Source organism: Myxine glutinosa, chromosome 14, assembly GCF_964187855.1.
Source record: "Myxine glutinosa chromosome 14, kmMyxGlut1.1, whole genome shotgun sequence".
NCBI classification, from domain to species: domain Eukaryota; kingdom Metazoa; phylum Chordata; class Myxini; order Myxiniformes; family Myxinidae; genus Myxine; species Myxine glutinosa.
Genome location: NC_136274.1, coordinates 41095236 through 41116418, shown reverse-complemented (window position 1 = coordinate 41116418; position 21183 = coordinate 41095236). Strand labels below are relative to the sequence as shown.

Below are 21183 nucleotides of genomic sequence, written 5' to 3'. Positions count from 1 at the left end.
GAAGCTCCAGATGAACAGTTGTTGTGCTAACGTTGCTTCCAGAGGCAGTTTGGAACTCAGTAGTGAGTATTGCAACCGAGGACAGACGATTTTTACGTGCTTCAGCACTCTGCGGTTCCGTTCTGTGAGCTTGTGTGGCCTACCACTTCACGGCTGAGCTGTTGTTGCTCCTAGATGTTTCCACTTCACAATAACAGCACTTACAGTTGACCGGCGCAGCTCTAGCAGGGCAGAAATTGGACGAACTGACTTGTTCTAAAGGTGGCATGTGCCAATGTGCCATGTTGAAAATCACTGAGCTCTTCAGTATGGCCCATTCCACTGCCAATGTTTGTCTATGTAGATTGCATGGCTGTGTGCTTGATTATATATACTTGTCAGCAATGGGTGTGACTGAAACAGCCGAATCCACTAATTAGAAGGGCTGTCTGCATACTTTTGGTCATGTAGTGTATGTATATATGTATCCGAGGGTTGCAAGTCAACACCCGCTGGGTGCAAATTGCGCTCAGCATTTGGATACTAAATTTAGTAATCACTTCTCTCTTTCGGAGGGAGGATCTATTGTAGTACCGGGGTGTCCAAATTTAATCGTCAATTGTTATGCGAAACGCAACATCGTGCTCTCGAAAAAATTTTATTGATTTTTTTTTCCTGAGGTAAAATACGTGCGCGGGAGAACTGCTTTGTCACCGCGGGTGGCGGATGTGAGTGAGATGGCCGAGCGGGTGGAGGGTCCCGAAGAATATGGAAGCGAGCCGGAGATCGAGGGGTTTGAGGAGAGAAGTGGAACCTCCCCTGTCCCAAGCATTAGTCCACCCCCCTCTAATATGAGGGAGCCGGCTTGGAGTTTGCAAAAAAGCACCGAAAGGACTCTCAGATTGTGAGAAACAAGATTCAGTGGGCTATCATGTGTCTTTCACTGAGGAGAGGCTACCGTCTGGCCACTCTGCCATAAAGCCCAGATCGATGGAGTGTTGCAGTGATGGTTGTCCTTTTGGAAGTTTCTCCCATCTCCACACAGGATCTCTGGAGCTCAGCCAGAGTGACCATCGGGTTCTTGGTCACCTCTCTTACCAAGGCCCTTCTCCCCCGATTGCTCAGTTTTGCCGGGCGGCCAGCTCTAGGAAGAGTCCCGGTTGTTCCAAACTTCTTCCATTTAAGAATTATGGAGGCCACTGTGCTCTTGGGAACCTTCAATACAGCAGAAATTTTTTGTAGGCTTCCCCTGATCTGTGCCTCGACACAATCCTGTCTCTGAGCTCTGCAGGCAGTTCCTTCGACCTCATGGCTTGGTTTTTGCTCTGATATGCATTGTCAGCTGTGAGACCTTATATAGACAGGTGTGTGCCTTTCCAAATCATGTGCAATCAATTGAATTTACCACAGGTGGACTCCAATCAAGGTGCGGAAACATCTCAAAGATGATCAAGAGAAATGGGAGGCACCTGAGCTCAATTTCAAGTGTCATAGCAAAGGGTCTGAATACTTTTGTAAATGTGATATTTCAGTTTTTTCTTTTCAATAAATTTGCAAAACTTTCTAAAATCCTGTTTTCTCTTTGTCATTATGGGGTATTGAGTGTAGATTGATGAGGGAAAAAGTGAATTTAAACGATTTCAGCATAAGGCTGCAACATAAAAAAATGTGAAAAAAGTGAAGGGGTCTGAATACTTTTCGAATGCACTGTATGTATGTATGTATGTATGTATATATATATGTATATATATATATATATATATATATATATCAGTCACTATGCGACCTTCATATCATCAGTGGAGAACCGCCAGCAAGGTGTCCCATACAGCTACTGCTGCACCTTGCTGGGAAAGATAAGCACCGCCTGCCACACGGTAACGTTATCTCTGGTATCCACTCATCATATGGAGTCGACCTGGTTGCGGTTGGGAGTTACTAATAATGGTATCTGTAATCTGGTTCTCCAACCTAATGAGCGGACAACATGACGTCATCGCCATGCATGTCCGCATTGCCTGCAAAGCTCCAGAGGAACCATCTAGCAGTGCGTCATTATATATATATATATATATATATATATATATATATATATATATATATATATATATATACACACACAAATACATACCTTAACCCTATTAACACCGACCAAATTCCCAATTCCTGCTCTGACCTACAGGGAGCACAGCATCTGCTGCACAGCTGCAACTCCAGCAATCTTTGCTACCCATAACCACGTGCTGCATATGAAAGAAGCTGTTGGCCTTTGCACTGTTATTGTTCTGCAGATGTTCCTGGTGCAGGGCGATTACATGTACTACCACTACGGGCAGGGTGGCACGTCTGACTCCGGCTGGGGGTGTGCGTATCGCTCCCTGCAAACCATCGCATCCTGGTTCAAACTACAGGCGTACACCTCTCGTACAGCACCCTCTCATGAAGAAATCCAACAGGTGTGGTGTCCATGCTTCGATCAAGTGAAAGGTTATAGTGCAGCTGCAAGAGTGTTTTATCTATTTATTGATGAATATGTCGGATGTTATTCTGGTTCTTGCTATTGTTTTAATCCAACCTTCATGTAAACTTCCTGTTTCGTTTGTTCCTGCCTTTTATGGCACACTTAGTCAAATCTAGTTATATGTGCATGTCGTTGTGCTTTTGGGAGCATTTTGTTATATGTCATGGATTTTTATATAAGAGGAGCTGTTTGTAAATGTATTGTGCTGGGATAATTGGCAATATATTGTTGCGGTTCTCTCGCCGGCCTTCTTCCCCTTATCAAGGGGGGATTAATCCCCTTGTCTTTACTGGCCTGGCGGAACAGAGACTTATTACGTCCTTTCCGGGCGAACGCAAAATAGGGTTTCGGGACCAAATTCTCGCTCGTACCTAAGTACTCGCGCCGCCACCTAAACGAGGTAGCAAGCCTCGCACGAACCACGTGAGGTTGGAGTACGCCGAGCGGTTTGCGTACACGTGATCCGCGCAGTCTCAATTAATGGACCCCGATTTAAGCGGTTCTATTCGTGCCACGCTTAGTCAATTAGAGAAATCACAGAAACGATCGAATCAAGAAGAAAGAAAGAACAGATGGGTTTAATTGTTCCCACACGTATTTACAGTTCAAGGACGAAGAGACACAGAATAATCCTTATACAGTCTTACTTATCCCTGGGACAACGGGCCCGTCTCACACACTCACACAGGGGATTGCAGATGTCGATGTTCACCAACGCGCCGATGTGGTCGTCCAGGATCGGCCCCGTCCGGCTCTCCGTGGTCCACGTGCGTCCTGGGAAGATGGTGATAGGCGAAGACCGGCGCTCATAGCGCGTCTCTTGAACGAAGGAGATATATCGGGCGGAACGGCAAGGGGCGGACTTTTACGGCAAAGGGCGGACTTTTACGGCAAAGGGCGGTTACTCAGCCATTCTCATGCAAGTGCGGCAAGGCTCATCAAGCTCATCAAGCACCGCGCGTTCTGGCTGTAAGTTCTCTTTAATGTCTTCCTCCCTCCCGGCAAACCCTTTGTTCCTTTCTCTCACGCAGAAAGTCCTCCACTTCAGTCCTTTGGGTTCTCCAGCGCTAGTCCTATTAGCTCTCCCTCTCCTCTGTGAGTCCTGTTTAATCTCTTTCTCTCCCCCAGCAAGTCCTTCCGAGGGCTTTGTGCATCGGCTTTTATAGGTACGCCCCGCGAACCTTCTGGAACTCACCAGACTCTTCTCACCACACCCTCTGACGCCACCACCTCTTTGCCCTGATTGGCGGCTCATGCTTACCGTCATCGCTCCTGCTGCTCCGCCTCGACTCCGCCCCGATCCTCCTCCGCCTCCCTCGTGTTAACTCGCCCAAAATTAACCAACGTTAACAAACTGTATTGAGGTTACGGACGTAGGATGATCGGTGGCAGTAGGGCCTATTTTCCTGGCTTTACACAACACAGAATTAACACTGGAAAGGGCCTATTCTCACACATACTAAGAAATAACTATACTACAAATGAGGCTACATGTTGCTTGTGTGACTATCTATGGGGGACAGACTTTAACCTTTATTGAACTCACTGTGCAAACCTCAAAACCGTAGCACTATTGTCGCGTCAGATAGCCTCCGTTAAAACGGGCCGTCTGTGCCGGGATCCTATATCCTGCAAGGGGCTGAAACAATCCCTGCGAATCAAACAAAGAAGGATGTGAGGACACGCAACCTTATCCACAAGGATGAATAAATAACAATCCTAACCCCGCCAGGCACCACAGACCACACTTTTACGAAGCAATGGGGGTAAGCAGGCGAGGACTTCCCGATGGTGCGATGAGTGGTGTGCAGGGTGATTGTGCAGTTTGGGAACAGGAATTACGTATGCAGGGTAAGTGAGGGATTGTAAGGTGGCATCTACCTCTCCAGAGAGCAGTCCTTCCTATGCTGATGAGTAATCACAGTGGAGGACAAAGGGAGTCAGCGAGACAGAGAGGCAGCAAGACGAAGAGCAAGAGAGAGGAAGAGAATGATCTTTTGTCTCCAAAGGTCTCGCCTTACTCTGTCCAAGCTCATGTGCAGACCCAGCCCTCCTGGACTTTCGGAGCTCCTTTCCCTGCAGCAAGTCCCGTGATTGGTTGCCCGCTGCTTGCGGAAAGTGACCACAGGGCGGCCCCAATCAAAACAGTCTTCCCCTTTTCCGGGCCGTACAGCGCATCTTGCTGCCATGGCTTGTCGTGTGCAGGCCAAACAGATCGCGATTGGTACTTTTGAAACGTGAAGGTTTCCATTGTGCCTTGTTGCCTAAAGTCTTTACACGCCTGCCAACAAGAGGTTTCTACACATACAATCTTACTCTGACTATACTGTCTTTAAATTACATGCACTGCCCCCTCAGTGTCACATTTTACAACACTACTTTCTCTGACATTTTCCATTTTCATAAAACTAAATATACGCAAAGCGAATCACACGGACCATACTATTCTTACAGCAATCGAGCTGTGGACCCTCCCTACCCATCCCTCCCCCACGCCCTCCTCCCCACTTTCCACGTAACAATGTATATCTCAAAACCCAATCACGTCTCTCATCCGTAAACTAGAGAGTTCATAGAACACCTTACCCCGTGCGGTCTTGAGATAAATATGATAATAATATAACTAGAGGAAAAATATAATGCAACAATAATATAGGCGGGGTCTACAAGCGCCAAATTTGATTGGTCGTGATGACGTAAAATGCGGTAATATTTTGTCCAAGTACTGCTAAACGGAAGGGTTTTGAAAATACCAATAAGGTGATTTGTGTTCTCGTGTTCAAGTATATAATTCAATTTAAACAAAGGAAAGAGTTTGAATGCCGTAGAAAAACAAAATCCTGGAAGTTTACCGCTGTTGATGCAGTTTCTTTTACACCACCTTCATAAACACATCACATTCATTATTCGTGCCTGTTGTTTGTGACCTTTGTGTTTATGAGATCCTTAAAAACAGTAACTTTCATGTTTGGAATGATTTTCAATTTTGTTTGACTACCAGAGAAGTAGACAGAGTAAAATAATTATCTAACTCCTCTCTGCGCATGTAAGCCAGGTGTTGGCTTAACGGTTCAGGTGGCTGGATGAAGATCTTAGGGTGATGAGTTTGAGCCCGTCATGCCGTTGAATTAACACCAGGTGGGTTGACTCGGCTTGTTATCCTTCCGATGTCGGCAAAATGGTACCAGTAACAGCTTACTGGGACGAATGAGCCATTCGAGTATCCTGATAATATCCATGAATAACTTTATCGATGGAAATCGAAAAGGATTTTCTTTCCTTCAGCCACAAAGAAACGGTCTTCGGCCTGCGAAACCTGGCACGGATGTTCTCCTCTTTGTTTGTTGTTTCCAGTCCGTGCCACCTTTTCCAAGTGGTTGCTGGGCTTCCTGGCGCCATGAGGAGAGTTCTTTGAGGCGATCTATAATTTAGACACTCTGTCTCTTGTGCTCTTTGTTCATATCCACATTTTGTATCAACTAATTTTTCATTGTACTAGTGGAGGGATACGCCGCGTTAAACGTCCTCTCGGAATTTGAATTGTAATTAACCGTTCAAAGCAGAAACTATTGCTCTTTCGGGAAAGAGAAAAATTCCAAACAAAGTTTGTCCTGCATTAATTTGTTCAAGTTTCTCGAAACAAATGTTGCTACGGGGGAACCGACGTCGTTCATTGGACTTCTGTATCCACAACTGTGGGCTGTCTTGTATCCCACCAACAGGCTCTGGTTGACGTCGGAGACAAACCAAAAAACTTTGTGGGATCCACACACTGGATCGGGTCCATTGAAGTGCAGGCGGTGCTTGGACAGCTTTTTGGAATTTCATCTCGAATTTTGTGTGTAAGGTCAGAGGTCACATTGCTCGAACATCTTTCTGCGCCGATTAATCCCATTTCTGTCATATTCGGCTGCTTGCTGAATGGCAATTGATTTTCCCGTTCGTTTGCTCACTCGTTAATATATTTTTGTGGCCTTTGTGTCATTGCAATGGTGCGGCGAGTTCATAATGTCGTACCTGTTTGTGTGCTTCAAGCAAAGGCTCCGAGCTGGAATCGTATGCCCGTGAGCTCGTCGCACACTTTTCCTGTGAGGGGACACCTGTAATGATGGGTAAGTCACAATCGGTTATGATGTTTTTAACGATGTGAGATCCTGAGTGGTTGCATGAGGATTGCTTTGTATCTTAACATGAACCAAAGAGCAAATTCCTTTCGTTTTGCAATTGCAACAAGTCAACGTTACGTCATTCCTATGCAAGCTTTATTAACCGTGATGTCACTGAATAAGGAATAAATTGGGCTCGATGTGTCTGCCCTGATGTGTTTGTCCATTGTGCTCACTGCGGTGGTCACGAGCATGGTCATTTGGTATATAGACTAGACGGATTTATGGAAAAAGGCCATGTATAAGCTTCTAGGTGCATTTTGGGGTAAAAGTTGTAAAGTAAAAGTAAAAGAGCTGCATGTATATACATATCTAAATGCTTGTTCAAAGAAATTGTCCAAAAATGGCAATTTGGCGGCCATTTTGTTTATGCTAATTAGAAGGTCAAAAACTCAAAATTCGGCTTGGGAACCAGGTTAATCGGATTCAGCATACCCAAATTATGTTAAAAAGTGAGGTTCCCAACTTTTACCCAAAAATGCACCTAACATTCACATTTCTCAGTTTCCGACTAGTCTAATAGTTTGGGACTGTGTTTGCTGGTGTGGTTTGCTGAAGAATTGATCGGCGCGTGTGCACACACACACACACACACACACACACACACACACACACACACACACACACACACACACACACACACACACACACAATTAATTGTACAAATGGGTTGTTCCTAAACTTTAATAAAAATTTTAAGGATTGCTGTAATTGTGTTATTTTCACAACATTCCATATTCAACTTTATTTAAATTGCAAAGCTCAAAACATTTTTCATGTTTGCATTGCAGGTGGTGGTGTTTTAGCCCATACGATATTGGGGGTTATGTGGAGCAAGACGAGTGGAGAGACCCGGTTCCTGGTGTTGGATCCTCACTATACTGGGCCCGACGACCTCAACCCTGTTCTTGACAAGGTCGAAGCACAAACTCCTCTTAGGTTTTATGAAATAAAAATCATATCGACTCAAGAACATTTAAGTTGCCTGTCCCAAAAAGTATATCAATTGCCTTTATTGTTGAAGCATTTTCGTCTTCCAACGTTGCGACACACAAATTTGGATCGACCAACAAATTGCTTTTGAATATGATTGTTCAATGTGTGCTTTAATTATTCATCTCGAACGCCATTTCGGAGATCCAGGAAAGCCAAGACTCTCCCGATATATCTAGAAAAGGAAAATCAGTGCTTGGAAAGAGCTTTATATATTAGAAGAATATATACGCAACTATATATATATATATATAATATATACAGTCACGTGAAAAAGTAAGTACACCCCATGTAAAGTTTTGACTTTTTCAACGTATTTCAACATACAGCTATTTGATCTTCATTTGAACAATATTGATAGATAAAGGTGGTATAATATAACAAATATCATGAAATATTTACATTTTGTAGTCCATTGTATAATTTAAATAAACATAAATGCAAATTTCGCATGTGGAAAAAGTAAGTACACCCCTTCATTTATCACGACTTCAAATACCTAAAATTAGAATCAGGTGCACCAGCTCAGATGCAAATGATTAGAACATCGTTAGAGAGGATCTTGACGGAACCTGTCTTATTTAAACCTCAGCCATTTAGTTTGATTTGCTCTTTGTTGTTGAAGTGTGCGGCGTCACCATGCCTCGATCAAAAGATCTCTCTGAGGCCTTCAGAAAGAAGGTTATAGATGCCTACGAGTCTGGGAAGGGATTTAAAAAGATCTCCAAACAATTTGAAATCAATCATTCGACTGTCCAGAAGATCATCCACAAGTGGAGAAGATTCCAAACAACTGCCAACTTGTTCAGGCCAGGCCGCCCCAGCAAGTTCAGCCCAAGAGCAGACTGCAAGATGCTGAAAGAAGTCTCCAAGAACCCCAGAATGTCATCACGGGACCTACAGGTAGCTCTTGCCACTGTTGATGTCAAAGTGCACGAGTCTACCATTAGAAAGAGGCTGCACAAATTTGATCTACATGGGAGGTGTGCCAGGAGGAAACCTTTGCTGTCCAGAAAGAACACCAGGGCAAGACTAAAGTTTGCCAATGAACAGTGAACACCTAGGCAAAGACCAGCACTTCTGGAACAATGTGCTCTGGACAGATGAGTCAAAGGTAGAGCTATTTGGCCACAGTTCCAGAAAACATGTTTGGTGAAAACCAAAGACAGCATTTGACCACAAGAACCTGATACCAACTGTAAAGCATGGTGGTGGAAATATTATGGTTTGGGGCAGCTTTGCTGCATCAGGGCCTGGGCAGCGCACCATCATAGAATCCACTATGAATTCTTCATTGTACCAGAGGGTGCTTGAGGATAATGTGAGGCCATCTGTCGGAAAGTTGAAGCTCAACCGAAGGTGGACCTCGCAACATGACAATGACCCTAAACATACCAGTAAATCCACCAAGGAATGGCTGAAAAGAAAGAAATGGAGGGTTCTGAAATGGCCAAGTCAAAGCCCGGATCTAAATCCCATCGATATGTTGTGGGGGGATTTGAAACGAGCTGTGCATGCAAGAAACCCCTCAAACATCGCACAGCTGAAAGAATTCTGCATGGAGGAGTGGGCAAAAATTTCTCCCAGTCGATGTCAGAGACTGGTAGACAGTTATAAGAAACGCCTCCTTGAGGTTGTTTCTGCCAAAGGGGGCAATACCACCTATTAGAGCCAAGGGTGTACTTACTTTTTCCACATGCCAAATTTGCATTTATGTTTATTTAAATTATACAATGGACTACAAAATGTAAATGTTTCATGATATTTGTTATATCACCTTTATCTATCAATATTGTTGAAATGAAGATCAAATAGCTGTATGTTGAAATATGTTGAAAAAGTCAAAACTTTACATGGGGTGTACTTACTTTTTCACGTGTGTGTGTGTGTGTGTGTGTGTGTGTGTGTGTGTGTGTGTGTGTGTGTGTGTGTGTGTGTGTGTGTGTGTGTGTGTGTGTGTGTGTGTGTGTGTGTGTGTTATATATATATATATATATATATATATATATATATATATATATATATATATATATATATATATATATATATATAATCCCTGGTGTTGGGCTAGCGGCTAGGGTGCCGGCTTAGGATCCTGGGTTCGAATCCCGGTCAATCGCTGAATTAACGCCAGGGGGGTTGACTCAGCCTGTCTTCCTTCCGAGGTCGGCAAATTGAGTACCAGTTCACTGGTAATTCCCTGCTTGTCGTTAAAGGCGGCAAAAAGGGTTGGCGTCAGGAAGGGCATCCGGCCGTAAAACATTGCTTCAAAAAGGGGACCGAAAAAACAACAACCACAGTTCCCGAAAAAGGCCAACCCCCGCTTGCGGGGAAAAATGGCCTCTAAAGGTGGTTTTATATATATATATATATATATTTTTTGTCCTGTCCTCTTTGTAAAAACATCTTCCTCTTTGGGAAAGGAAGCACGAACACGTCCTGCAGCACACCAGCACACCCGAGACAACGAGCCTCCTCACAGTCACACCGCCAATGGTGGAATGTCGAAGCTTCTTCTTCACGTTTGCGTGACGCCCACGTCCTTGGCCGCATCACTCGGGGGGTGTGCCCTACTGCTCCTCCCCCCCGCCCCACCCTTGCCCACCCGACCATTGTAGCTCTGCCTCTCCTAGGCGGGCCTTTGCCTTATGTGTCCAGTGGAGCGTGAATAACTTGGCCGGGCGATGTCATACTTGGCCGGCTGATGCTATAAACGTTAGGGATGGCCACAGAGGGTATTACAAACAGGGGAAATTATCCTTAGCCCCTACTACTAATTGACACAGCATCACCCCTCGTATGATGCACATTTAACACAACCTTAAGCTACATTTTTCCCTACTTATTACATCGAAATGCTCCTGCACATCATGCGATCCATACTATTTATATTCAATCCTACCTTTTCTACGGTATTCTCTTACCTACCCCCATAAACAGAACAATATCAAAGATATTGTATCATCAAAAAAAAAAAAAAAATCCATTTGGCCATCTGCGGAAAATGTTGACACACACACACACACACACACACAGAAAAACGGCTCTCTTCGTAGTATAGATATACAATTTGTTTTTTATATATTTAATTATTATGTTTATATCAGAGCATAGTTGAGCAAGCATTCCAAGTGTCAAACTGGCTGTTTTGATTTCTGCTTAACGTCATGTCGAGGCAGTAAAGGTGTGTGATGAACATCTGATGTAACATGTTTATCTGTTGGTAATGGAAATATAAAATAATTAAACTTGCAGTGTCATTTGCAAGCGATTAGCTCTGCAGGATTAGCTTTGTAAGGACGGTGAAGAGCCATCCAAAATGATCCGACCTGGGATGTGCAGGAGGTGTAATTCTTTTCCACATGGTTGGGGGGTAGATGGTTGGCTTTCAACTCCCATAATTCCTCTGAGCTTCCATTCTCTGCCTGTTCGCACTATTTTACTTCTGCCCATGGAACACACTTTTCAATCACCCCTGCCTTTCCTCTCATCTCTAACCAACGAGGTCACCCATCATCTCACTCCATGCTTCTTCCTGGTCATTTTTAACTGGAGGTTTGACCGACAAGATAGCTCGAAGGTCATGTGCCTGCTTTGAGTTTAGTTCAGTACCAGATGGAATGATATGACTGCAAAATGTCTGTCACTTTGTGGTGAGTATGAAGCCCTACGACCTGTGTTACAATCTCTTGTTGCTTTTTTAAGAGTAGGCCATTGTGTACCAGTATCTGGACTGAATGAATAAATCGCTCAAGTCTTTTGTTGTCTTGGCATGCAGGGCTGGTGTGGTTGGAAACGAGCGGATTTCTGGGACCCAAACTCTTTCTATAACCTATGCCTCCCGCTCCGGCCTCGTGAATTTTGAACATCGCTACAACTTTGAACGTGCAAGCAAGTGAATGGGAATTGGTGAATGCAGTTTTTCCTTTTACAAGATGCTTTGCTGATACAAACGATGGAGCACTGGGAGGTATTGTAAATATATTTTACATATTAAGCACATGTTAATTTACTCTTTTTGAACCAATATGTACAGTATTGTTAAACCTTCAATTTGTTGCATCAGGACAAGTAATAAAGCTTGTACTCAGTATGGTTTGTCATTCGGTCAAACAGCTTCCAGTGCAATCACCGTTTTTGATTCGCTCGCAGTGGTTTTGAGCAAGTCATCGTCGGCGTGAAATGGCCATGAAGTGTGCCAATGAGATGAGGGATTCGATCCCGTTTTATTTCTTGTTCGTTTATTGCTTTTCTTTTCTTTATTGCAATTTTGTTCGTTGGTGTATGTCGGGAGCGGAGGCCGATAGGAATTCAAGCAGCGTGTGTGTGCACAATTTTCGAATAGCCACCCTTCAGCCCTTGCAGGTAAGGACAGGAAGTGTTAGAGTCAGCCAAGGTCCGGCAATACCTTGCCTGATTTGTCAGACGCTGTGGGATCTTTAACATTCGCAAACTAATGCTAGTATGCGGGACGTCCCGTCTCACAGGGATGGCGCATAACGTCCTGCCTGCGACTATCAATCCGAGTTTAGTCGGGTTGGTAATCAAACCTAGACTAGACCACTCAAAGGTGGTTCACATTGTTTCTCTCAAAAATACGTGACTTTTGAAATGACGTAGGAATGTGAAATGAGGCCTCTTGCGCATATGCTGTGTGTTTACACCGAATCGGCTCTGCTTGCCAGGCACTCTTAACCTGCCGTTGCTAGCACGAAATGTGTAATTCAAACAGTCTTTGAGAGGTGTCGGTGGGTTCGTACCATTTCACCAGCATCTGTTGTGGACGTAACGCATGCACACACACAACTTTTCACAATAGATGCAAAAATGTAGCATAATTTCTCTTGACTTGTGGCCCCAGAACAAAACGGACTATATATTTATAACAGCCCTGACAGGTGTCCCCCGTACCTCCCAACATGAATAATACTAATATTATTTTTAATTTACCCGATACATGCACAAGCCTCAGATACAGTATGTCCTTCCCATTCAGTGTCAAGAAGAACCTAATACAGGCACACAGTCCAGTCACTGGTAGCAATCCGTTGAGGGTGTTGCATAACACGCGTCCCTCCACTCCACTTCCACCGACTCACATGGTCGGGAGTTTGCAGGATGAGCAGCTGCCTGTTCGGCGAGCAGAGAAAGTCCCCCAGGTCTTTCGTTGTGCGGAGTCACTGCCCCTTCCAGGTCCTTTTCAAGTGTTTTCGGCTTCTTTCAGAAGTTTGGTGAGCCATTCCAAGTAACGATCCTTATCCCGAACACAATACATTTTATTTCACCCCAAACTCTTCAGATTCCAGAGGGTTTCTGCTCGTGTGCACCAAGCATTTTGGGGTGGATTGTCATTTTGAAAGTGCCACATTATCCGGACCATACAAATTTAAAATGTATATTGATTTATGGCTTCATATTAGCTCCAAGTCAGACAACTCTGACCATGCTCACGCAGCTTTAATCTTGATGAGGTTATGGAGCAGCATTAATAGGAACCACATGAATATCTAATTATTTCATTACAGTTACATATTTACATTCTGTATATATGGTGAACTACCCACCAGTTTTGTTTCCAAATTGTATAGCCTCTCGCTGTAATTCTCAAGCATGCTGACGAGCAGCTTTCCCTCATTTGGCTTGAGGCAATGCAAAGGGCTCTATTACATAAAGCTGTCCTTCAACAATACCATTGATTTTAAAGATGGTGGTTACACCATAGCATATTCTTCAGTTTCTGGCGGGATAGCCTAGGTCCTGGAATTAAGCATATTTGAACCGTGTAGCCTGGGTTTGAATCTCGGCCCAGCTATAAACTGTCATCCTGGTGTTTCACAGGCAGGGTGATTCGCCAATGTGTCATCCCTCAGGTGGACGTTAAACGTGGTGTCCCATCTGCCCACATTAGTGGGAGTTAAAGAGCCCAGGAAGGCCCCGAAGAGTAGTCGAGCTATCGCCGACACCCTATCTGTAGTACGAATTCCTGCCCTAACCTACTTAACTGAACGTCAGGCCGGGCCAACTGGCTTGTGAGACTTGGATCACAAACTTTTCCCTTGCCGATCCGATGAGAATAATTGTGGCCATTAAAAGAGTAGTGGTGTGGTAGCACTGCTGAGGTGCAGTACATTTTTTTTTTTGTATACAAGATCGAGGGTCGTGTAAGACCTAACATTAATCACAAAAAAACATAAACAGACACATAAACTATATAATAAAGAGAGCGGAAGACAAGATGGGGAGAGAGAGGGAAGCACACAATTACAACAGTAGTGAACAGGAACAACGGGAGATCTGTGGGAGGGAGTGGGCAGAAGGGAGGGGTGGGAGAGGTTAAAAAAAAAAAAACGCATGGATACTGCTAGGACTTCAAGGAAAGAAGTCGGTAATTTCAAAAAAGTGGATCTGGGGTGAATTAACGGGGGTAGAAAAGATCAAGGTTTTGGATGGGGGAAGATAAGAGATGGTGGTGAACAGCTGTTTTAAAGACCTGGAGGGTTGAGTGGGATTGAAGAGCGTGAGGGAGTTTGTTCCAGAGGCAGGAGAAAAGAGGAATGAAAGAGTGAAGGTGAACAGAGAGTGTTGATTTTAGATTCTTTGACAGAATTCCCCTTAATTTTTCTCGGTATTTGGTGATGTTGAGGGAAAGGAGGGATGCTTGGAGTACATTATTGGTCACGTTTCAATACAAACTGAAATTACCATGGATCATCCATAAGAAAGAAACACGGATTCAGATCGTGAACAAAAATATGGTTTATTCGTACAAATCCGCACCCATATCAAAAAGAAAATATACAAAATTAGGAAGGTCAAAAACCCTGCAGAACTGCAGCGGGAAAGTAAATTGAAATGCTTTCGGTCTGAGATACAAACTCTGCGCCATTCCACACCCTCAGGTATGAGCATGTGCGGGATGAACTGGGGTTTTGCAGGCACTCAGACGTGCCTTTAGACATTTGAACAATGCTGTGGCATCTCCTCGGCGGTATCCCCAAAACCATTCAGATGTGCATAGCACAACTGATGGAACGTGGAATCCCTTTCACACTGTATTTTGGGACTTTCTGACTGTTCCATTTCAATGTCCCCATGACTAGCTTCTTGATCCTCAAACTTCTCAGCTCCGTTGTTAACCCCCAAAGGTTCTGAAGAGGTAGGAAGGCATGTTTTAAGGCTTGTGGAACCCCATATAATGTACATATGTATATAAAAACACTGATGGGTAATTCAAGTGGATTTAGCAACACGACATATCTACTATAAAAGAGAGATGTCTGTCTGTGTGTGTGTGTGTCGCCATTTTTCTCAGAGATGGCTGAACGGATCTTCGTCAAACTTTCAGAGGTTCATCAGTGAGTGCCTGGGAATGTCTTAGGTTAAAAAAAATCATGAAAAAAAAAGGATCGTTTTTTCGGAGTTAAAAAAATAATTGCTCAATAGTGCCTAAGCCTATTTAAATAATGACACTTATATACAAGTACACATTCGCATAAATAAATACAAAACAATCCCCAGACATTTGAACACAAATAAATCAAACAATTCCAGAAGTGTATAAATTTGGTAATATGGCTTCTTCTTCTTCCTGATCGGCATCACACTTAACTCAAACGTGAGCCACATTCACCCACCAGCATATATATGAACCCCCTTCTTCTCGTGCCTCCCCCTCCCCTTCCCCCCGCCCCCTCCATTCCCCCCTCCCCTCCCATTCCCCCCACCCCCTCCATTCCCCCCTCCTCCCACCCCTTCCCCCTTCCAACCTCTCCTCTCTCCTCCCCTTCCAACCCACCCTCCCCCTCCCTTCCAACCCCACCCTCCCCCTCCCCACCCCTTCCCCCCGCCCCCTCCATTCCCCCTCCCCTCCCCCTTCCCCCCGCCCCCTCCATTCCCCTCCTCCCACCTTTCCCCCTCCTCCCTCCACCTTTCCCCCTCTTCCCTCCACCTTTCCCCCTCCTCCCTCCCCCCTCCCACCTTTCCCCCTCCTCCCTCCCCCTCCCACCTTTCCCTCCTCCTCCCTCCCCCCTCCACCTTTCCCCCTCCTCCCTCCCCCCTCCCACCTTTCCCCCTCCTCCCTCCCCCCTCCCCTTCCAACCCCACCCTCCCCCTTTCCGCCGCCCAGCAACGCCGGGTACTTCTGCTCGTACTGTATATATTTATAAAACAGGGTTTGCTTGATGCAAGCTCCACTCTTCTCAGATATTGGGTGGAGCAAGAGCAAACTTTGGGCAAACGTGTAGTCTAAGCCCCGCCCCTCTCCAAGATAGGGCGAAGCTGTGGAGAAAAGAGATGTCACAAGTTTGTGTCACTGTCAAAGTGACCCAGGAAGATGTCAATACCCCCAAGATAACCTGTTGCATTTGTCTGAAGGAAGTCAAATCCAGTGTTGTCTTTATGTCTGCACATGTGATTTATAACATTTATAACACAGCCCCCTCCTTGAGTGTGAGATGCTATAAAAACTAGATGGTATTCATAGAATACTTACCCTGCGCAGTCTTGAGAAGGACTTGGTGCAAGCCAACTCTTCCGTTTTTTAAGGTTGTTTTTTTTTCTTTGATCCAATATGGTTGCCAGAGCAGTGGCTGATGACGTCACTTTTATCAAACTACATTTCCCATGGGTAGTTGATCAATTAGCTAAAGTTTCGCATTGATTGGTTAAGCAGTTTCAGAGAAGAAAATTTTCAAAGATTTTTGCTTAGATCCAATATGGCTGCTCAACCATGTGCCCTATGGCATCATAAATTTACACTGGCTCCAATTGGATAGGGGATAGGGTGTGTGAAGTTTTGTGTTGATTGGATAAGGTTTTTTGTTTTTTTTCTATCCAAGGTGGCTACCAAATCATGTGACCTATGACATCATCATTTCCCACCTATATGCAGTAATGGTGTTACATGATATTTTGAAAGTTTCACTTCGATAGGTTCAGCTGTTTCAGAGAAATAATTATTTTTCCCCCCTTTGATCCAACATAGCTTCTAGTCTAGACAATGTGACCGATGATTTATTTGTGAACACCAAGGTATCCCCAAGGCTTGGGGAACATGTTTGTGAAGGTTCCCCTCGATCTGTCCAGCCATTCTGGATAAGAAAGTTATGTTCAGTCCAACATTACTGCTGAACCACGTGACCGATTACATCATAATTATCATTAAAACAAGACCGAAAGTCTAACAGCGGTGTTGCCGGGCTTGTCTGATACTATAGTTGAACAGGATAGTATGATCTGAGTGGAGATACCAGTTAGCAAATAATGTATTAATTTTTTTTGAAGTCTACTCGAAGCTGTCTGTCACCATGGAAGTGAACATAATGACATCACTGACGTAATCACATCACCCCGGTCATGTGACCAGATCATCAACTCCGATGGTGTACGTTTGAGTGACATACATACACACATAGATACGGACAGACAAACATTGTTCTCGACGGCTTTGCCCTACGGGCTACGCCGTAAAAAATATACAAGAGGCGGCGCTCCGATGGTGGCAGTTTCAGGTCCATCGGACCAACAGTTGCAGAGAATTTTTTTTAAATATTGATCAGATCAAGCGTTGCAATTGTCGATTTATGACGTCATAATGAAGGCACCAAAGACATCATTATTAACATATCTTATTCCCTATGGGGAATATTTGATGATTAGCCTCGTTTCAATTTTTTCCATTAACTGTTTCGGAGATATGGAGGTGCAAAGTTTTTTCAGTTTTTCCAATATGGTGCCTGTACCACGTGACCTATGACGTCATAATTATCATTTTAAAATTCTACAGGAGTAGGTGCTCCTATGGTGAAAATTTCATGTCCATCGGACCAACAATTGCAGATCTTCTTTTTTTTTTTTTTTCACTGGTGGTTTCACTTGCATCTCCCAAAACGTGAACTTTCAGTACCATTGAAGTGATGAGCACACTTTCACGTCGTTTATCGGGAATAATAATGCTGTGTTTTGCTGGGTCAGAATTTACATTAATACCAAGACATGTGCAACCGACTCGGAATGTACAACGCATGTAACACGTTAACCACACAGGGTAGCATTTTTCAATGCACTAACAGTACGGCGCGTTACTCGACTCGTCAGCGGACTCCATGTTTACACCGTGCGCACATTACCCTGAGGAATGCTGGGATTCTCTTCCTAAATCAAGTGAGTGGATGACATCTGGCGACTTTTATTGGGATGATTTTGCAGCTGGTGTGCAGAGTCCCATGTTTGGATGATTTTATTCATTTTTAGAGGGGACACTCCAATGGGTGACAAGTGTTGTGCTGGTCCAGTGTTGTGTGTGTGTGTGAATGAAAACGGTGTAAACCAATGGTAGGAGTATGGGAAGTGGGTAGAATTCCATACACCTTCCCATACTGAGGATTTAAGCCACAGTCACGAATGGTGGTCTTTGTAAACGTGACACGGACCTGATCCACAGGCGCATTTTCGAGGAGTTCAGCTTTGGTCAATAAATATCCCAAACATTCCTTCCCTGTTATTTTCGTTTGGTGAGGAATTTCGAATTTAGTCCGCATCTCCTTGATGCATATGCGTCACAAGTACTCTTTCGCTTGCGGGAGCCCCAAGGACCATATAACTGCCCTCGTATGCGACCATCTACAAATTGCGTCTCGGAATCATGGAAGTGGAGGAATTAACCCATCCCAAAGGACGGGTTATTTGCTCAACACAGTTAATCTGCAGGATTGCCTCGGCATCCCAAAATATCGAGGCCATGATCTTACGCACAGAGGTTTGGGTGTGAGACACCTTGGTCCAATTTGGTTTTGAGGCATGCCCTCATGGTTCGTGAACCAAAGTGAAAATGCACCTCGAGGAATCTGAAGTTCTTTGGACGTAAACACGGCCTTCCTCTGTGATCAACGCCTCGACCTGGGACACGGCCATCATCTCGGATGCACACCTCAACCTGGCGCAACGATTTTGCGGGTCGGTCACATACGTCAGCCGTCGCCACCTCGGGTCATCTACAAAAGACTCACATCCGCACTTAGCCTGCCATCCATTCGGCTCCCGTAGAGCGCAAGGAACACCTTCCTCACACATTCGTGGACTGCTTTGGAGCTGGCACCTTTGCATAAAACCTTGTCGACACCGCGATGCTCAATTTTAGAGAACCAGAACTGTATGACGTAGCAAACTTCTGGATTATACTCTGAAAGAACACACGGTCACATTAATGAAACTCATGGCACATAACAGACACGTGGTTAGAAAGTGTGAAAAGCCACTGATATTGGGCATTGAAGAAAACCCCGTTCCGAGAACTATTCGAGCACACCTCGTCAAGGCCGATCATTCTTTATTTGGAGCACTGGCGACACCACTGGATTAACCAGTACAATCCACTTTACATGGGCAGTGGCGTTAAATGGCTAAATACAGACAAAATAACTTATTCGTAACTAAAGCCATCAAAAATTTTATGTTAAAAAACGCTGCCCTTTTTATTCCTCCAGCAGTTCACTCCTGAGCCAATAATTCTGGAACTCCCAACACCAGATTTTCATTACGTTCTGGGGAAGAGAAATCTCAGATCACCTTCCAAGAATGTTGGAAGAACCTTATGGGATAAATTGGATTCCTAGGTATTTAAATGGGATTGACATTAAGATTTATCTGTCATGGTCGGCTTGGTATCACGCTCAATGAACCTTCCCCTTGGTACTGTGATCAGAAATTTCAAGCAGGACACTTGGTCCACTATGCCTGTCCTACACCCACATCCTCAGACCCATCTATCCATCCACCCACCCACCCCCCCCCCCTCCCTTCCTTCCTTCTTCAATCCCCATTTTCCTGTACTCCTTCCTTAAACCCCCCTTCCTTCCTCAATCCACCCCTTTCCGTATTCCTTCCACAATCCCTCCCCTTCCCATACTCCTTTCCTCAATCCCCACCCCCCTTCCCATACTCCTTCCTCAATCCCCCCCCCCCCCCTTCCCGTACTCCTTCCTCAATTCCTCCCCCCCCCCCCCCCATTCCCATACTCCTTCCTCAATTCTACCACCTTCCCGGACTCCAACCTCAATCGTACCCACTTCCCATACTCCTACCTCAATCCAACCCCCTTCCCATACTCCTACCTCAATCCAACCTCCTTCCCATACTCCTACCTCAATCCAACCCCCTTCCCATACTTCTACCTCAATCCAACCCCCTTCCCATACTCCTACCTCAATCCAATCCCCTTCCCGTACTCCCACCTCAATCCAACCCCCTTCCCATACTCCTACCTCAATCCAACCCCCTTCCCATACTCCTACCTCAATCCTACCCCCTTCCCATACGCCTTCCTCAATCCTATCCCCTTCCCGTTCTCCTACCTCAATCCAACCCACTTCCCATACTTCTACCTCAATCCAACCCCCTTCCCATACTCCTACCTCAATCCAATCCCCTTCCCGTACTCCCACCTCAATCCAACCCCCTTCCCATACTCCTACCTCAATCCAACCCCCTTCCCGTACTCCCACCTAAATCCAACCCCCTTCCCATACTCCTACCTCAATCCACCCCCTTCCCGTACTCCCACCTCAATCTACTCTGGACATTTCTACTCTGGACATGCTGCTACTGCTGTCTCAGCAATGGATGGAGGTCCTCAATGCCAAACAGGAAATTAGAGCTGTCTCCCTTGACATATCACGTGCCTTCGATACGGTCTGGCACCCAGCTCTGCTCAGCAAACTCTCCTCTGTTGGTATCCATGGAAATCTCCACGCATGGCTGGCGGACTTCCTCTCCAGTCGTAGTCAACGTGTGGCCCTGAATGGGTTTCTCTCATCTCCTCTTCCTGTTCAGGCTGGAGTTCCCCAAGGCAGTGTTCTGGGCCCTGTACTTTTTCTGGTCTTCATCAATGATCTCTCCGACTCTCTTGAAAATCCTCTATCTCTTTGCTGATGACTCTACTCTCTGTCGCTCCATTCCTCATCCCTCAGATCAGCAGTCTGCAGCCTCCTCACTCTCTGCAGACCTGGACAAAATCACAGACTGGGCAAACAAGTGGAACATGTCTTTCAATCCTGACAAATCTCACACTCTTACGATGTCTCTCCGAAAAGACCGACTGGACAACCCTCCCATCTACTTTCTGAATAATCCTCTCCAAGAAGTCCTGTCACTCAAACTTTTGGGTCTCACTATCTGCCATGATCTTTCCTGGGAAAACCACATTTCAAATCTGGCCTCCAAAGCCAGTCGCCGACTGGGCATCCTCCGTCGTGCGAAGTCCTTCCTTGGCACACCTGAGCTCCTCACCACGTACAAGGCTTTCATCCGCAGCTCAATGGAATACTGCTCTCCCCTCTGGGCTGGTGCTCCTGCCTCACACCTAGCTCGTCTTCACGCTGTTGAAAGCAAAGCATTCAGAATCATTGGAATCTCCCGCGATGAAGCTAACTCCAAGGGCCTCTCACTCACTCACCGCAGGCAGGTTGGTGGTCTTTCCGTCTTCTACCGACTCCTCTCTGGCCTTGCCCCCCCAGCTCTCTCTGGGCT

The 21183-nt window shown here is 45.1% G+C and overlaps 1 protein-coding gene and 1 long non-coding RNA gene across 4 annotated transcripts in view; one reads left to right on the top strand and one right to left on the bottom strand.

Moving 5' to 3' along the window:
- UFSP2 (UFM1 specific peptidase 2) overlaps positions 1 to 11752 on the top strand; it is a 74179-nt gene extending 62427 nt beyond the window's left edge. For 2 of the 3 annotated variants that reach the window (XM_068135607.2, XM_068135606.2), the window contains 5 exons: positions 2271 to 2435; positions 6223 to 6347; positions 6536 to 6612; positions 7458 to 7582; positions 11438 to 11752. In XM_068135607.2, the coding sequence (XP_067991708.2) occupies positions 2271 to 2435; positions 6223 to 6347; positions 6536 to 6612; positions 7458 to 7582; positions 11438 to 11524 (579 nt within the window). In that variant the 3' untranslated portion in view covers positions 11525 to 11752. The remainder of the gene's footprint in view (positions 1 to 2270; positions 2436 to 6222; positions 6348 to 6535; positions 6613 to 7457; positions 7583 to 11437) is intronic. The other variant, XR_013621338.1, reaches the window with a different exon arrangement.
- A 2648-nt stretch (positions 11753 to 14400) lies between these two features.
- LOC137439649 (uncharacterized) lies at positions 14401 to 19411 on the bottom strand. The gene is made up of 2 exons (XR_010986966.2): positions 18494 to 19411; positions 14401 to 14807 (listed from the first exon to the last, which is right to left on the bottom strand). It is a non-coding gene; the product is annotated as an uncharacterized LOC137439649 (long non-coding RNA).
- Positions 19412 to 21183: the final 1772 nt, after the last annotated feature.